General features: G+C 44.5%; 1 protein-coding gene across 1 annotated transcript; it reads left to right on the top strand.

Annotated features, from left to right (window-relative positions):
• The first annotated feature begins 657 nt into the window (after positions 1 to 657).
• On the top strand, positions 658 to 14789 carry LOC112080953 (protein disulfide-isomerase). Its single transcript, XM_024146900.2, has 11 exons — positions 658 to 969; positions 2974 to 3180; positions 5046 to 5179; positions 5495 to 5632; positions 7130 to 7234; positions 7517 to 7642; positions 7919 to 8119; positions 8710 to 8830; positions 9777 to 9958; positions 11655 to 11771; positions 14081 to 14789. The coding sequence occupies exons 1-11, from the start codon at positions 831 to 833 to the stop codon at positions 14147 to 14149; spliced, it is 1539 nt and encodes a 512-aa protein (XP_024002668.1). The 5' UTR covers positions 658 to 830; the 3' UTR covers positions 14150 to 14789.
• Positions 14790 to 16253: the final 1464 nt, after the last annotated feature.

Consider the following 16253-nt stretch of genomic DNA (forward strand, 5'->3'; position numbering starts at 1 on the left):
CCTCCAAAGGCAAGCATTGACATGATTGGTTGACTGTAGGTGGGGGCGGGAAGTCCTGTATAAAGACAAAATCACTTCCTTGACTACTTCCTTCACAACAGCTCCATGCTGCTCTGCAAAGCGCAAGAAGTATGAATGTCCTGACTTTTGCAGAGGCCGTATCACCGTAAATGCTGCATGGCGAATGCAGATGACGAATTGACRATATAGCGCCCTTAATATTTCCCCATTGAAGGAATAAATTCTGTACCTTGCTCTCTATCACCATAATCATCCTAGAACCTTATGTCGAAGAGGTATTGTCGAGCAAACTCCGAATATCAAAACAATATGCAAACTGAAAACAAATGTACTGCAGTCTTTAATAACCGGCAAGGTATCATTCGCCATTCCATCTGCCATCTCCTCCCAGAATATTATACTGTTTCAACACCTTTTCTGCATAAAACCTTAAGCCTTCATTCTAAGGCATTTTAGTTATTTGTGTTAACAATTCTGAAATATCAMCAAGAATGTGACCGCAAAGAATTGCAATCGATTTCAATACACATCCATTGKCAAATTGGATTCACTTCCAGGTACCTTCAGCTGTGGTCCAGTCACAATTCAACACGAGCAGCTTTCAAGCTGATAAATGCGCCTGCGCACTACTGCTGACCCTTCTGGTTCCTGCGCGTAATGCCACGACGTTAGTAGCGGTAGACACAACATACAAGCTACAGTTCTAACTGTAAGACGAGAAAATACATAAATACACCACTTTCAGTCTGTAGCCCATTCACGTGTAGCACGAACACATTTTCTGTTAGAAACCGCAGTCTACAGCAACTATGTTGAAGTTGTTTCTACTATGCACACTGGCGGTTTTAAGCCGGGCTGATATCGGCGAAGAAGATGATGTTCTGGTGCTGAAGAAAAGTAATTTCGAGGAGGCTTTGAAAGCTCACCCAAACATCTTAGTTGAATTCTGTAAGTAAACTACCTGATCATATAAAGGCTTAGACAACATAACTTGTTTGCTTGCCTGCTAATTTGTTCACGCATCTATGCTAGCTAGCGGAGTTCGCTTGCAGCTGTGTTATCAGCTTCACTTCAGTTACGGCGAAGGTGGAATGGCATACCAACGTCTTCTAGCTAGCGTTCCTGATTTGTTATCTGGGCAAACGTTAGCGACCAATTTCACTAACTAACGTTAGGCCTGTCTCATACATTAACTGTTGATTGCACTGTTGGCCGTTGAATTTCAAGTAGTAACGTTACATATTTTGAAGGAATCTGAGGCAATGTCATTCCCAGCTAGCTAACTGTAACTAGTGACGGTAACTAGTTAATGCACATTTGATTAACCTTACTAGTACGGGACTTTGTTGCATTTAGCTAACTATCTAGCTAGTGTACCTGACACACAGGCAAATTGAACATTCAGTGAATCRGGTCTAGCCGTCACAGGACTGATAAATAAAAAACCGAGTATCATTCGTCTGTGACCTCTCTTGTTGGTGAAAGTGCCGGTTTCTTTACCAGCCTTGGTTGCTTCATAGATCTAGAAGTTTATAACGTGACTACAGCTTATTGTTTGTTTAGCTTACAAAGGATGGCTTGTGCTTCTGTGTACCCTCAAGAGAATACTTCATGCACGATTTAGATGTGCAACAGTGCAGGCAAAGCATCTCTTGAGTGATGACACCATTCAGTCGTTTGAATACATCAAGCAGACTCCATTAGTTGCAAGAGTGACGTGTATGGTTTGATTCATTCACCACTTGAGTTTCGATTGCTAGATATCGTTTCCTGGTCATGCAGACTTTCTACTCCGGTTTCAGTTAGGAGCTTTGAGTTTTGATTAGGAGTTTTGATGTACGTTTACTGACATTCACATAAATTGCTGCAGTGGTTTTGRGACACATTTGTTAAATGCTTATGAACTTGGTTGTTTCCACTTTTTCTTAAGTGCAATGGGTTTCTTTAATAAATAGTGTTGATGTTACCAGCAGGCTGGTCCTGCTACAACTGTCAAACTCTGAGCTATTCTGAACTTTTAGCTGACAAGCCTACAGACCAATCGGAGAACTCCACGACTCGGACATTCCAATGAGCGACGTGGGGGAGGGCTAAAAACTGTTCGCTCACGTGTCTCACGGACTGGCTGGACCTGAAGGGTTAGATGAGATGCTCAGTTGACGTGTACTTCAAAGTTCAATAATCTGTTCAACTTTTGTTTAACTCTCCTGGCTGATGGAACTTGGTTTTTCTCCACTGAAACTAAGAAACACTGCAATGAAAACGCACCAACCCATTTTTATTTAAGTTTTGAAACGATGATAAAAAAATATATTTTGTTAAAGTACTTGCTGTAGAACTGTTTTATAATTTGAGGAAATATCCTTTGGTCTTTGAACTTAAAACCAAGCTTAATAGACTTGTCAAGGTTATGGTGATATCTTGACATCTCAAGGCCCATTAATCACACCATCACAGGCAGTCAATAGGTTAAGTTTGTTCAAACTTTCATGGGTTTTTTCATAGGGTTCATACATTCAGAACCTTTACAAGCCATTCTATGTCCTCCATTAGAAGTCAGATTAGAAATCCACCTCTCTTCTCAGGCAACATTCTCACTATTTTAGTTATAGCCCAAGACTAGTCGTTTCAGTAAGCTCATTGAAAACTAACTTGCCGGATTAGGTTTTTCCACGCCCTCTAAATAGCCTACTGTAAGTAAATGTTTTGCTCACTTAACTGGAAATTCTAAATACGCAAGTCTCCCTCCATACAAACATTGTACCAATATTGGTGTTTATTTTGTAATTAGAAATCATCCCTTCGGCCCAAACGTAGCAACACTCACATGTTAACGTAGTATATCAACAGAGTCACTACAGTATTTGCATCTACTTCACCCGTCGGTGTGAATCTCTCAACTCTGAAGCTGTGTGGTCTAATTCTATTTCTATGATTTCCTTCTCGCTCCAGATGCCCCGTGGTGTGGCCACTGCAAGGCCCTGGTCCCGGAGTATGCCAAAGCTGCCAGCATGCTGAAGGCAGAGGGCTCAGAGATCCGCCTGGCCAAGGTGGATGCCACAGAGGAGGCAGAACTGGCCCAGGAGTACGGTGTCCGGGGGTACCCTACCATCAAGTTCTTCAAGGGGGGAGACAAGGAGTCGCCCAAAGAGTACTCTGGTGAGTTGTGGAGTGATGTATGTTACAGCTAGGGCTGGCACGATTGTCGTATAACCGCCAATAACTGTGAACTAAAGAAAGTACTAATCAGAATCGTCGTACCCCGTTAATTTCAGGAGAAGGGATGGGGTTCAACTTCATATTTAAGGAGATGTAGTTCACCCAATAGCAGTTCGTTTTTACATGAAGTGGATAAAGTTTATTCATTTTATGAGCAGAATGTCACGTCCGGGATGAAGCTTTATTTCCAAAAGTTCCAAGCGGTCAAAACATTTGCTTTTCAGACTGGGGGGGTTCACGAAAGCTGTGTTTTCATTAGGTATGTTGTAACTCATTTTCCTATAATGCACTGGTCTATAAGCTACACTTTTTTTTTTTTTACAAAAAATTTAACTATGACAACTGTGTCTTTGCATGACAATTAATCGTTACCTAAAATTCCATAATCGTCACAGCCATTGTTACACCATATACTGCGCTTGACATGATCGTGGACTGAGTCCATAGGCAGAACTGGGCTATTTCTGTGTACTTGGATAGCCATTACAAATTTAGCCCAGTTTTTCACTTTCTCAATTCAATTGGACAAGGCTCTACCCTAAATTTCTTTTGAATTTCAAATAACCAATTATATCAAATAAGATTATCAACTGCTAAAGGATTCTATTGTAAGTTATTGATCTCAATGACTAAATCTGGAACAACCTAATTACTCAATGCCAAAGTACCTCAGGGACTGGGACAACTGTTACCAACAAAGTGATAAGCTGTGTCATGTAGTCCGGTTATGATCATCAGGCATAGATCATGTGTATGATCAGATAATTATTTTCTGAAGGATGGCTCAGACACTAAGTACTACCTTTTTTTATGCTGGTAATGTGATCTTATCAGCCAAGTGTGTGTTAGCCAATGGCCCATTCACTCTTCCCCATATAACTGTGACTAAATGAAGGGGCCCCTCCCTCCTCCACACATTCTATCCATGCTCTCTCCCTCCCATCCCCCCAGCCAGGCAATGTGCAGTTCCTCACGTTTGCTCACTGACTGGCTGCGTTTTCTTTTCTTTTTTAAGGGGGGGGCGGGGGGGGGACAGCCCTAACTTCCAGCACTCGCTCTCTCTGGGCTAAAAGCGGAGCACTCACAAGGCCACAGTATCCCTTCTCCAGCTGTGTCTGTCTGGCCTGGCTACAGCGTCACTCAGCGGTGTTGCTCCGCTGTTGCGTCATTGGCTCGTTTTGGAATTACGTGCAGGTTAATCATGAGTCAGTCCACTTAATTGGGACACGTTGGTTCTTAGAGAGCTTAAGTCTTCTCGGGTGGGGCAAACTAATCTAGCTACCTTTTTCCTTTGTCTACCAGTAACAAGGCTGGTGTGACCAAATCAGTTAAGAAATACTTTATTAAATGATAGGTCTTAAATGGTCCTTTGTCCCTCATAACGACTATTCAAGTAGTATAATGGTAGCAATACTTGTAGCTGTGTTTACTCAAGTACACCACTGTCGTGGCAGAGTAAATTTGCTTTTCTGCCTGTTCACCCTGAAGCATTGTTTGATCTGTCGGTGGCGGCCCGTAGCATTAGTTTCTATTCAGCCAGCCCTGCTCATGTGACCTGGGCCCTGTTCCAATATTCAAAATGCATCCTTGCGTCCGCCCTTGCCGTCATCTCTGATCTSTACATGATTAGGAAACATGAAGGCAGGCTTGCCATTCTCTTGTATTGTTTACCATGGGCAACCTTGTCTGCTCAGTGAATACATTACAGTACAATAAACAATGGAAGTAGGGAATCAATCTCATACATTATTAATGTTTGAACGCTGCCATAGTGACTTACTAGAACTGTTGTTCCCTTCCTGCAGCTGGCAGACAGGCTGATGACATCGTCAACTGGCTGAGGAAGCGCACTGGACCAGCCGCCACCACCCTGGGGGAGGTCGCCGAGGTGGAGTCCATGATCGCCGACAACGAGGTAGCAGTCATCGGCTTCTTCAAGGTGAGACGATGACCTCTGACCTACTACTCTGGCCTAGCTGCGCAAGGTCACTGTGCTACTACAAGGTCAATCTGTAGGAATTCTTTGAAGGAAAGTTTAGTGCCAACTAAGTCCCGTTTCCCACTAGACGGCTAGTTGTTTCACACTTTTTCAGTACTGATCAATGGGTTTGGCTTATTTTCAATAAAAATACATACAAATCATTCTCACAGTTCAAATGAGTTATTAAGGCGTAGATGGGCATGTGTTAATCATTAATGAGTCTTACGGTTCATGTATGATGGCATCTAAGCTAAGCGTCTCTTCGTCTTCCAGGATGTCGAGTCTGAGGGAGCCAAGGCTTTCCTGAATGCTGCAGATGCCGTCGATGATGTTCCGTTCGGCATCACCTCCAACGARGCCGTCTTCTCCAAGTACGAGGTGTCCAAGGATGGCGTGGTCCTCTTCAAGAAGGTACGGAGCGAATACTTAGATTCATTATGACGGAATCACGCAAATGTTTTCATCTCTTTCAAAATTACTACCCTGATCATGGTGTAATTATGATCATCGAGTTAGACATGCCTAGATGATCACTGATGGGTTAGTGGCAGCCACTGTATTAGGTCATAGGGTTTCCCTGCTAGTCTCATTGGCTGGTCTCTAAAATAAAGTGCAGTGCTTTACAGTTCAAAAGAAGGGGCAAGCTATTTTCTTTGATTTAGCCCCCCTGAGATTCTTCCTTCATACTCAAGTCTCTGTCTGAGGAATTTGAGCAAGGAATTTGAACAAGCATTTCCCCCGGTAATAGCAAGATGAGGGATTCCTCTTAATTCAGATTTTACAGGGAAGGTCAACTGGTCATTAAATTTGGCTCCGACATGTAATGGTCTTAACCTCTCCCCTCCCTCAAATGACAATGATACTTAAAAGGGCCAGATGTGGTAATTGGATATCTGTATTTCGAAGCCAAGCCACATCTTGTCAGATTAAACGGACCTGGGCTGAACTAGGTCACAGTCCACATGGACTTTCCATTAGTTGTTATGCGACATGTTATGGCCACATTCCTGCCTTTTCATAGATATCAGACGTTATGTCAAATACATTCTTCCTTTCACCTGATAAGTCATCACTGGTCAACAAGGAAAGAAGCCAGCCGCTAGTGGGGGTTTGGGTTGAGTAGTTGTAAACATGGTCTGAAAGTCTTCCAGTATGAGGCATATGGCTGAATATCAAACTTGAGAAATAAGGCACCGATGTCTATGGGAGAAAATGTGTGTTAGATCTCAAGTTAGGATTTGGCTCCTATTCAGCAGAAGTAAGATTCCATCTGACATTTGAAAACAGATGCCACCCATAAGCCTTTGGATTTTCATGGCTGGACAAGAGTAGACCAGACCACACTTGTCAACCTGTTTCCATCTCTATCTGCTGAGAATATTTTTTATCCTACTTTTTTATATCATTGCCCTTCAGTGGTCAGGGAGGGCCAGCTTAACGGCAGGCCTTTACACGTCGCAATTCATTAGATTTCTGCCTGTCATTTTAAAGGCTTAACCCTCCATCTCTAATGAGACATAGATGGGATTCCTCCGTCTTATCGCCCGGTAAGCCCCCTGCTCATCAGTCATCATACTACCCCACTATTGTCTGCTTTCTCTCTGTGTGTGTAATTCAACCTTGACACACACACTCCTGCTGTCTCCCAACTTTCCCTTTGTGTACCAGTAAGGGCTGACCGGCACTGTACTGCTATTCTTAACACTCAATAAAACCCCATTTAGCCTAACGTTGATTCCTTCAGCTGGGGTTACCAAAGGGATTCAAATGAGCTTGTTTGGTAAATCTGTTTGGGTTGTGGGGAGTTCACAGGCAGAATATAATAAAATGGGACTAAACTGGAAAGTTGGTYACGTATTAACGTGTTTGGCTTCCAACTAATGTTTCCTTCTTTCTTCTCCTCTACAGTTCGATGAGGGTCGTAACACCTTTGACGGAGAGCTGAGCAAGGCTGACCTGCTGGCCTTCATCAAGGCCAACCAGCTGCCCCTGGTTATCGAGTTTACCGAACAGGTAATGGCCGTGCTTCGTACCGATGTGCTCTCAAATATCCTCTCACTCACTGACTCACTCACTCAAGCACTCAGAAAAGACACCTTTTTCCAGATGAACTCCCTCTCCTCTGTCACACTAAGCTACAGAATCTATCGACAGCCTCATCCCCACCAAGGCCCTATGACGGCTGTCACGAGAACCTTCAGTGCCGTTCCCACAACTTTAATACAAGCGTTTTATATCCTGAGCTTTGTTCCCCGTGTATGACATTCGTGCTTCATGACATTGTTTTCTCCGCAGACCGCCCCCAAGATCTTCGGAGGAGAAATCAAGTCTCACATCCTCATGTTCGTGCCCAAGACTGCCGCCGACTTCGACGACAAAATGGTTGAGTTCAAGAAGGCATCAGAGGGATTCAAGGGCAAGGTGGGTGGACCAGACTGAACGGATTCAAAGTGACGACCTTCATTCATTGTCCCTTATCTCCAGTAAAGGCAGTGTGCTCGTTATTCCTGATCTATTTATTATGAGAAAGGGAGAGTTATTTTTTTTTTATCCAGCGCCTTTAAAGTCATTTACTGCATGTGCAGCACTGTCGGTATGTACCATTGAGACTGTACTGGAGTGTACATAGAATACCTACCTAGACTAAAGGCTAGATACATAAGCCTCGTATTTCATCCTCTTCCTCGCCTCCCCCAGATCCTGTTCATCTTCATCGACAGCGAGGTGGACGACAACCAGCGCATCCTGGAGTTCTTTGGGCTGAAGAAGGAGGAGTGTCCTGCCATCCGCCTCATCACGCTGGAGGATGAGATGACCAAGTACAGGCCCGAGAGCGAGGCCATCACTGCCGACAACATCGTCGCCTTCTGCACACTCTTCACCGAGGGAAAACTCAAGGTGTGTGTTGGCCTAACCGACTACAGACATTCCAAGTGTACATGCTCTGTGTGTGTGTTTTAGGACGTAGTGTTACTCAGATTACAGGGTTATGCTGTTACTGGGCTTTCTAGATCATTGGGGTGCCCTTGACTGCTGATAAGTTCAGTAGGCCACAGCCCAGCCTAGACGGTGAGAACAGCCGTGCCCTACTGTAGACATTGATGAACCAGTCTCTCTTACTGTTAGGTCACTGCAGTGCAGTCATCATGCCTCGATGGCTGTGCGTCAATGGCAGTGGCTTGAAAGTGCATATGTAGGCTAACATGCTGTGCCAGTTGTTAGGACTTTTAGGGAGACAGCCAATTGTGGGCCTGCATCACAAACCTGAACTAGCAAGTATTGGTTAGACTCCATATTTATTTTATTGGTGTGAGGGAGTATCTGCGCTGTGCAGGTTTTGCATCATTCCCATTCTATAGGAGATTGCCTCATGACTTGGGAATCAAGTGTTGCTTCGTTTGGAACTAACATAATTCAGCTCATTCTTAGTTTTGCAAAAGTCATGTAATCCATCGTAAATCTCTCCTCTTCGTGTCTCCCCCCCACAGCCCCACCTCATGAGCCAGGACATCCCTGAAGACTGGGACAAGAACCCCGTCAGAGTCCTGGTCGGCAAGAACTTTGAGGAGGTCGTCTTCGACCCCAAAAAGAACGTCTTCGTTGAGTTTTGTAAGTACTACCCTCTCTCATCAATACCATATGTAAGCCCCAGGTGGTCGACAGGCTCACTTTTCAGGGGTCGATGGCCCTGATATATTTTGAGGTGCGCTCTTTTGATTACACCGCCCACGTGGAGGGAGGACGGGAGGTGGGAAGCTGTCCTGAGTCTGAAACCGAAACCGGAGTCTTTCTCCTAGCCCTGGCGATGCACCTTTGCGCTAAGCCCCAGCAGATGTACAAGAGACCGGGATCTAAGATCATTCCATCAGCCCTCCACACGAATTGATGTGTAACCCAAGACTGAGTAAGGAAACATTGGGATAAATTTAGTCCCGGGAGGAGATTTTTATAGCTCACAACTACTAAACTTTCCTCCACTGTTGTGGTGAGCCAGAGTGAGGAATTTTCCATCCCTGGGCTTTAATATAATGTCGCTTACGGTCACTGACGTGGGGGGTAGTCAGGTTCTCGTACGACTGTGGAGGGTATTTCCTAGCCGGTTGAGGGGAGCGAGGGCGATTAGCTGGGGGTGCATGTGCCATGCTCTCTCTGCATGTTTGAAGTGTCCCAGTGTTTGGGTTGCCGGGGCAGGATGGCATTGTAGGGAGGCACAGCTGTCGTAAACCTAACTGCCAACCTCGGCAACTATAGCCCACAGGCTTGAATTAATGGGCCGTTGGCAAGCCATTCCCCTATTCCTGTCACTTTCCATTGTATAAATGATCCGATACAGCTGTGCATTATGCTTTCCACGCAGGTGTATCTGTGCATCAGTGAGTATTTATATTCATGCTGTTGCAATGTCGTGATACTTCTACTGTGGATACAAATGGAAGGCAAAGTAACATCATGCAATACAATAACCAGCCTAAGCATTCAGGTGATGATCAATGAGCTTGTATGGGACATGAAAATGTTCTTATCCCGGACTGCTCCTCTGCTCACCCCACTGCAGATGCACCCTGGTGCGGCCACTGCAAACAGCTTGACCCCATCTGGACCAAACTGGGAGAGAAGTACCAGGACAGCGCCGATATCGTCGTGGCCAAGATGGACTCCACAGCCAACGAGATCGAGACAGTCAAAGTACACAGCTTCCCCACACTCAAGTTCTTCCCCGCAGGCGATGAGCACAAGGTAAGTCTACTGAAAAGAGGTGGAATGTCTGTCAGTGTTAGCAGCCATTTGTAACTGTTGGCAGTTGACTCCCAAATGTATATCATGACAACGTTTTCATTGACATGGTCCTCGGCTGGTCAGTTCCTCTGTCCCACACTAGGGGATGGAGTTTGAGGTGAGACGGAGGGGCTCTGCTATATACCCAAATGTGATGAGATTATTGCATCACTACAACCCCCTTTTGGAATGGCCAAGGTCTAATTCCACTTTTGGATAACATGACCATTTATTTTTAATTGGCTCATTTCCCCAACATAGCCAGCGTTAAATTGCCTGGCATTTGAGCACGTGTCTCACTTTTGAAAACCAAGCCCTCGCAAGAGAAATATTGAATCCCCCGTCGGTTAGTAGCACAACCATTCTGGGCTTTGACTCTTTCGGTAAACATCTCAGAAGCATGGCTATTGGCCATCCATCCACCCTACTGAAATATCATCTTTCATTTCACAGCATTGCAGGTGGGTGTGCGGTTATTATGATCAGGTTAAGTAGCTGTCACACTCACTAGGAGGGTTGATTTAGCAGCGCCAGCCGCACATGCAGAAACCTAAGCCTGCTGGCCCTCTGAGTGACTCTGCCATTGTGGTGGTGTTTACCACTTCTACCCAACCCCTCTTTTTATGGCTGCCCGATAATGCCCTCGCGTTCTTGGGATCCTCTTGAGACCCTCACCCCAGCTCTTAAAGAGCAGGTTGGCATTTATTGTCATGAGTCTTGTCTTGGAGGCAGAGCTGAGCATTTCCCATTAGATAGGCCAGCTGAAATGTCAAAATTGGCTATATTTAAAAAAATGCTTTTTAATTTCAGGTTAGGCAATAGGTTTAGCAGTGTAGTTAGGGTTAAGATTTTACCACTTCAGAACACGATTCAAGCTGACAAAATGCACATCTGCTCTTAAAGACCACCCTGGCACTCACCCCCCCCAGAGGCATGCCAGCCACCCTACTGAACTATAGCCCATAGCAGTCAACTACAGAAAGCTTCCTGGAAAAGGTTGGCAGCCTTAATCGGGAGCTTTGTGTTGGTATTCCCCTTGCGAAGAGCCCTGGGGTTAACCSTGACCCTGAGCCATTCCTCCTTGTGACAGAGCCAGAGATGGCTAGGGAAGGGGGCAGCTGCACGAGTTGCCCCAGGCTCGGCCTCTGTCTGTTGGCTCACTATGCTCTGTATTAACTGACTGGCTAAGACTACATGGGTCTGGAGGCAGAGCTCTGCGACTGTCCTCAAGACCAGTCCTATAGTAACTGGTTCTATAAACGAGAAGGGCCATAAACAACACACCTTTGGCCTTCTCTCATCCATCAATAGTTGTGCATCGCCTCTTGACTGCTCATTGGTACAGATCTGAACATGGCTGGAGGCCTGAAAGGTTATTGGCTCCTGATTTAAATTAGCACGTGTTGTTGAGGGACCCCACAGGCTGATCTGATTAATTAGACATTTGGATAAGATTTCAGTAGTTATTTGACAAATGGACCACTGGACTTTCTTGGGGTTTTATAGCTCCAATTTTGCCACATTTGATAGTTGGTGGTGCATGCAGTCAGTCTTGCTTGGTTAGAGCATTTTCTTCTGATGGAAAAGCAAAGGAGAATTATCAATTTGTATTTGAATCCCTATAGAAATTTGATGCATGGGATTTTCTTCCATGCAGGTGGTCGACTACAATGGTGAGAGGACACTGGAGGGCTTCACCAAGTTCCTGGAGAGCGGAGGCAAGGATGGCGGAGCACCGGCTGGAGAGGAAGGAGAGGAGGATGAGGGGATTGATGTAAGTACACCCCTTGGATTGGTATGATAAACGGTTTGTCTTCATGCTTAAGCAGACACTACAATTATGTTTGCATAACAGATTTGCAGTAAACCGCAAGGCATTGCTATGCGGTCAAAATGAAATCGTGCAAACCGTTTCAAAGCCCATTCGTTTTACTTGCAGTTTTGATCTGAAAACGCCCACCTTTTTCACAATTACTTATTTTTTACACGGTCATATGCTAAGTGCACGCTGAAATGTGAATGTTGCTCAAGGCCGCTTTCAAACTGTCAAAAAAATGATGCGTTTGAATTATAGCCAACCCCTATCCAGTAAGAGTAATGCATTGCTGGACAGGGCAGGAGAATGCAGCAATGTTGGAGAAGGTGTAGCTTTTGGTGCAACGCATCCTGATCAATTGAATTCTCCCCAGAAACGTATTTATTTGTCAGTGTTGAAGTCTGGTGTCTTTCCCCATCTCACTTTCCAATCCAACCTGGAGGACACTGGGTCTAGTGGAGATGTAGGTCAAGCTGACGAAGACTTCCATGAACTCGGTCTTCAAGCACAGCAGGCAGCCAGACAGACATGCTCAATACATGACCCATTAAGGCAGAGACAGTCATTAGTCCAGCAGCCCATGTCTGTCATCAATGATGGAGATGACAAACCTTACCCACTCAAAATCCTGACCTGAGATTGTAATAATTCTGACTAATAGAATTTATACCAGGGTATTCCCTAATGCCCAGGTGTATGAAGTAATGCACGAAACGGAGTAAGATATTTTGAGAAATTGAATCATGTTCCTTATGATGCCATCATCCAAGACTTCTTGCACAAGGGAATGATGGGATTTTTCTCTCCATTTTGAAGCCAAATGACAAGAGCCAGTAATCTTTATCTAATGCTTCTAAAAAATAAAATAAAAAGCCTAGTGGCTTTTTGAGATGCGGTTGGGGTTTCACTCCTTCCCTGGCACCTAGCTGGGTGCTAAGACCAGGGCCTGCATCCAAAACCCACTGGAGATCCAGCTCAAACTAGTTGAATGGCCTCATCCCACTACCACACACCCCACCTACCACACCCCCTTCTCAGAAGTCTAATTGCAGACCATTCCCCGACTGCGGTCGCTAATGCCCACTGCAGCTGTCGCCGCTGTTTACCAGGCTCTCCCTTGGGACCAGACCTCATGTCCGAACGTGCAAGTCAATATCCTCAACCCCACCTTCCTCACCCCCACATCCTCAGTCAACAGTATCCCTCCCCCCGGCAGCTGTGACTGAATGGCTTCTTTGCAAGACTGTCATTTCAAATTTCTTTGGGTTGCATACACATATTTAACAGATGTTATTGCGAATGTAGTAAAATGCTTGTTCCCAGCTCCAACAGTGCAGTAATATCTAACAATACACACATCTAAAAGGTAAAATAATGGATTTAAGGAATCTATAAATATTAGGATGAGCAATGTCTGAGTCCGAAGTGTTTGTGTGATGTATAGACAATGTGGATAGAATGTGCAGTGCATTCAGAAAGAATTCAGACCCCTTGACTTTTCCACATTTTGTATCACTGCCTTATTCTAAAATAGATTACATAATTTCCCCCCCATAATGACAAAGCAAAAAACAGGTTTTTAGATATGTTTGCATGTTCTTTTTTAAATAAACTGAAATCCCATATGTAAGTATTCAGACCCTTTACTCAGTACTTTGTTGAAWTTTTTTTTTTTAATCCATTTTAGAATAAGGCTGTAATGTAACAAAATATAGTTAAAGGGGTTTGAATACTTTCTGAATGCACTGTGTGTAGATGGCTGGATAAATGGATATGTGAAGAATAGTATATGTACAGCACTAGTTAAATAGGATATGCCTTGTCTACAATGCAGTATATACATACGAAGTTAGAAAAACAGTAAGTGTTATTCATTTTTAATGACATACTGTTTGGGTTACCATGCTGTATTTGTTCATGCGGTCTGCCAAAAGTGATGAATGGGCATTTCAGTTAAACCTCAGTGCCCCACATATGTCTTGTACTTAGGTTGTTTTCATATGTACATATGTTTCGCCATAGATGGACATGGGTTTCTCCAACAACCTTTCAAGCATGTCATGTTGCCCATTTTTTTAAATTTGAGCATATATGGTTTGTGTCAGGACAGCCACACACAATGAGCTGCGTAGTATCCTCCCACCACAGTGTTCAGTATAGCATCCAAGCTTTCTACTCCCAAGAACTGCATGCCCAGTCAGGGCAGACTCGGAGAGCGGCTTCCTCCAGGCAGGTGTTAAAGACCCTCTCCTCTCTCCTCCTCCTAGGATATGGAAGACCTGGACGAACCGGACAGTGATTCTGACGCCGACGGTGGCGACCATGACGAGTTATAAGACCCGGTGAAGGAGAGACGAACCCCCACCCCTTTTACCAACCAACCACCATCACTTCCACCACTGTTCTGTGAACACTAATACTTCTCCTTTAACTGCTCCTCAGTCAGTCTGCAGATGTGTGCAGGACCCTCGGCCAGCCCCCCTCCTGAAGCCACTTCGACAACCTCTATCCCCTTTCTCCCTCCCGCTGGACCACATGGACTCGTCTGTCCCCTTGTCATGGGAACTCAACAGAGCAGAACGGCACCTCGTGGTCTTAACGGCTTTTTTCATTACCAACGTTCCACATCAATCAAACGATGGCGTTGTATTGCCAAAATGTTAAAAATGGCATTAAGATACTGTGCTTGACATATCCAGTTGGATCCACAAATTGGGTTATGTACCTGTCATTTCTTGTCGAATTACTTTCCCCCAGTCTGCCGCAGTGAGGATGGTGCAGTTTTGTGGTGTAGCTGGTTTTTAGGTTTGGGATTTGGGGGGGGGCCTACTTATGTTCTTGTTCCTCTGCTAGGCTTTCTGAGGGCCAGAGGTGTTATATGGTGGGATGTATGGACTGATCTCTCAGGGGACTTGGGGCCATCCTATTGTCTTTTTGTAAAGAGTAACAAAATAAAGAAGCAATGTGTTCCATGTAGCAGAGGCCCCTGGAAAGCAATATATGCATCTGTAGCTGAGACCAATCTTGAGGGTCACTGTATTCTTCTCTCTCTCTGCCTTCATTCCCTCTAAGTCTGCAAATCATGCTTTTCAGTTCAGTTTCCCTCATTTCAGCATGGCTACTGACTTACTTTTTTTAAAGAAAGAAAAAAGATACTTTGGAATTAGCTTGTTTTATTTAATTGTATTTTCATTCAATATATATTTTTTAAAATCTGTCATTAAATAATCTGTGTATACCAGTAATGCCCAGCTAAAGTTTTAAGCTGGGGTAGAGTTGGCCCTCTGACTCTGTTAAACCTGGGATTTGTGGGGAGGCCCAGGACGGTTTCTGTTTGTATCACTGTGTTCATAGCCTGGACCCAGATCTGTTTGTGCAGTCTCGCCAACTCCTATAGTCTTGACCAGACGACACAAATAGATCTGAGACCAGGCTACTGTGTTTATGCCGTCAGATTCCACATGGTTACTGTGGGAAGGGTTGGATACTTAAAAGGAACTGTGTTTTGGGACTCTTGAGAGCGGTCTCTGTCCTGGTTGTCTTTGGGGAGGTGGGGAACAGTGCAACAGCCCTACCCCCACCGTACCTGTACTGCCCCCATCCCTCTTGCTTTGGCTCTAACTGACGCTCTTGTCCCCATGGAGATGTTTGTGTGCCTGGTGGTGTGTAAGCGTGATTGCGTGAGTCTGCTTTTTTTTCTTCTTACGTCCAGGGACAAGGTTGTGAATGTTTTTGTGATGTTTGGCTGGGATGGGAGGGTTGAGTAGGGCAGACCGGGGTGAGGTTCAACAGCAGCTGTTCAAGGGGGTGGGGGAAATGACTTAGAAACAAACGCATTCCATCACATTGAATTTGACGTGGAAAAGTGAAAACTGGTGGCCAAATAAATAAAAATATGAAAAATAACTTGGCTTTTATTCTTGCACTTTTTTAGCACATTGCTTCAATATATCAATACCGTGGAGTTTTAAAGGGAGACTATCTCAACTGGATTGCCTACCATGATAACATATGTATGCCAGTAAATAGTACTTATGCTATTAAGATGGCGCTGACAGATAGGGCAGCCGTGCTTCTAGCTCCCACAAGTATTTCACTACACCCGCAATAACGTATGTAACCAATAAATGTATTTGAAATAGGCTGTAACTAGGGCCCAATGCTTCTAATGGTTATAACACATGGACAGTAAGTACTCCTGTCTGGAACTATGATTCAATGAAGAAAAAGTGCCAATTTTTAAGTCATGCTTACTGGATTAGTCTCTTGCATTAGATTTCTCACGACAACCAAACTAAAGCCAAATTGACTGATTTACACTTCTGTAATGTTAAAGGTATGCATAGTATATGACTGACAGATTCGATGACTGACAGGCCGAAGTCTAATTGAAACGCTTTATCAACATTGCTATTTTCAACAGCCCAGTCATTACACCCC

Source organism: Salvelinus sp. IW2-2015, unplaced genomic scaffold, assembly GCF_002910315.2.
Source record: "Salvelinus sp. IW2-2015 unplaced genomic scaffold, ASM291031v2 Un_scaffold16609, whole genome shotgun sequence".
In the NCBI taxonomy this organism is placed as follows: domain Eukaryota; kingdom Metazoa; phylum Chordata; class Actinopteri; order Salmoniformes; family Salmonidae; genus Salvelinus; species Salvelinus sp. IW2-2015.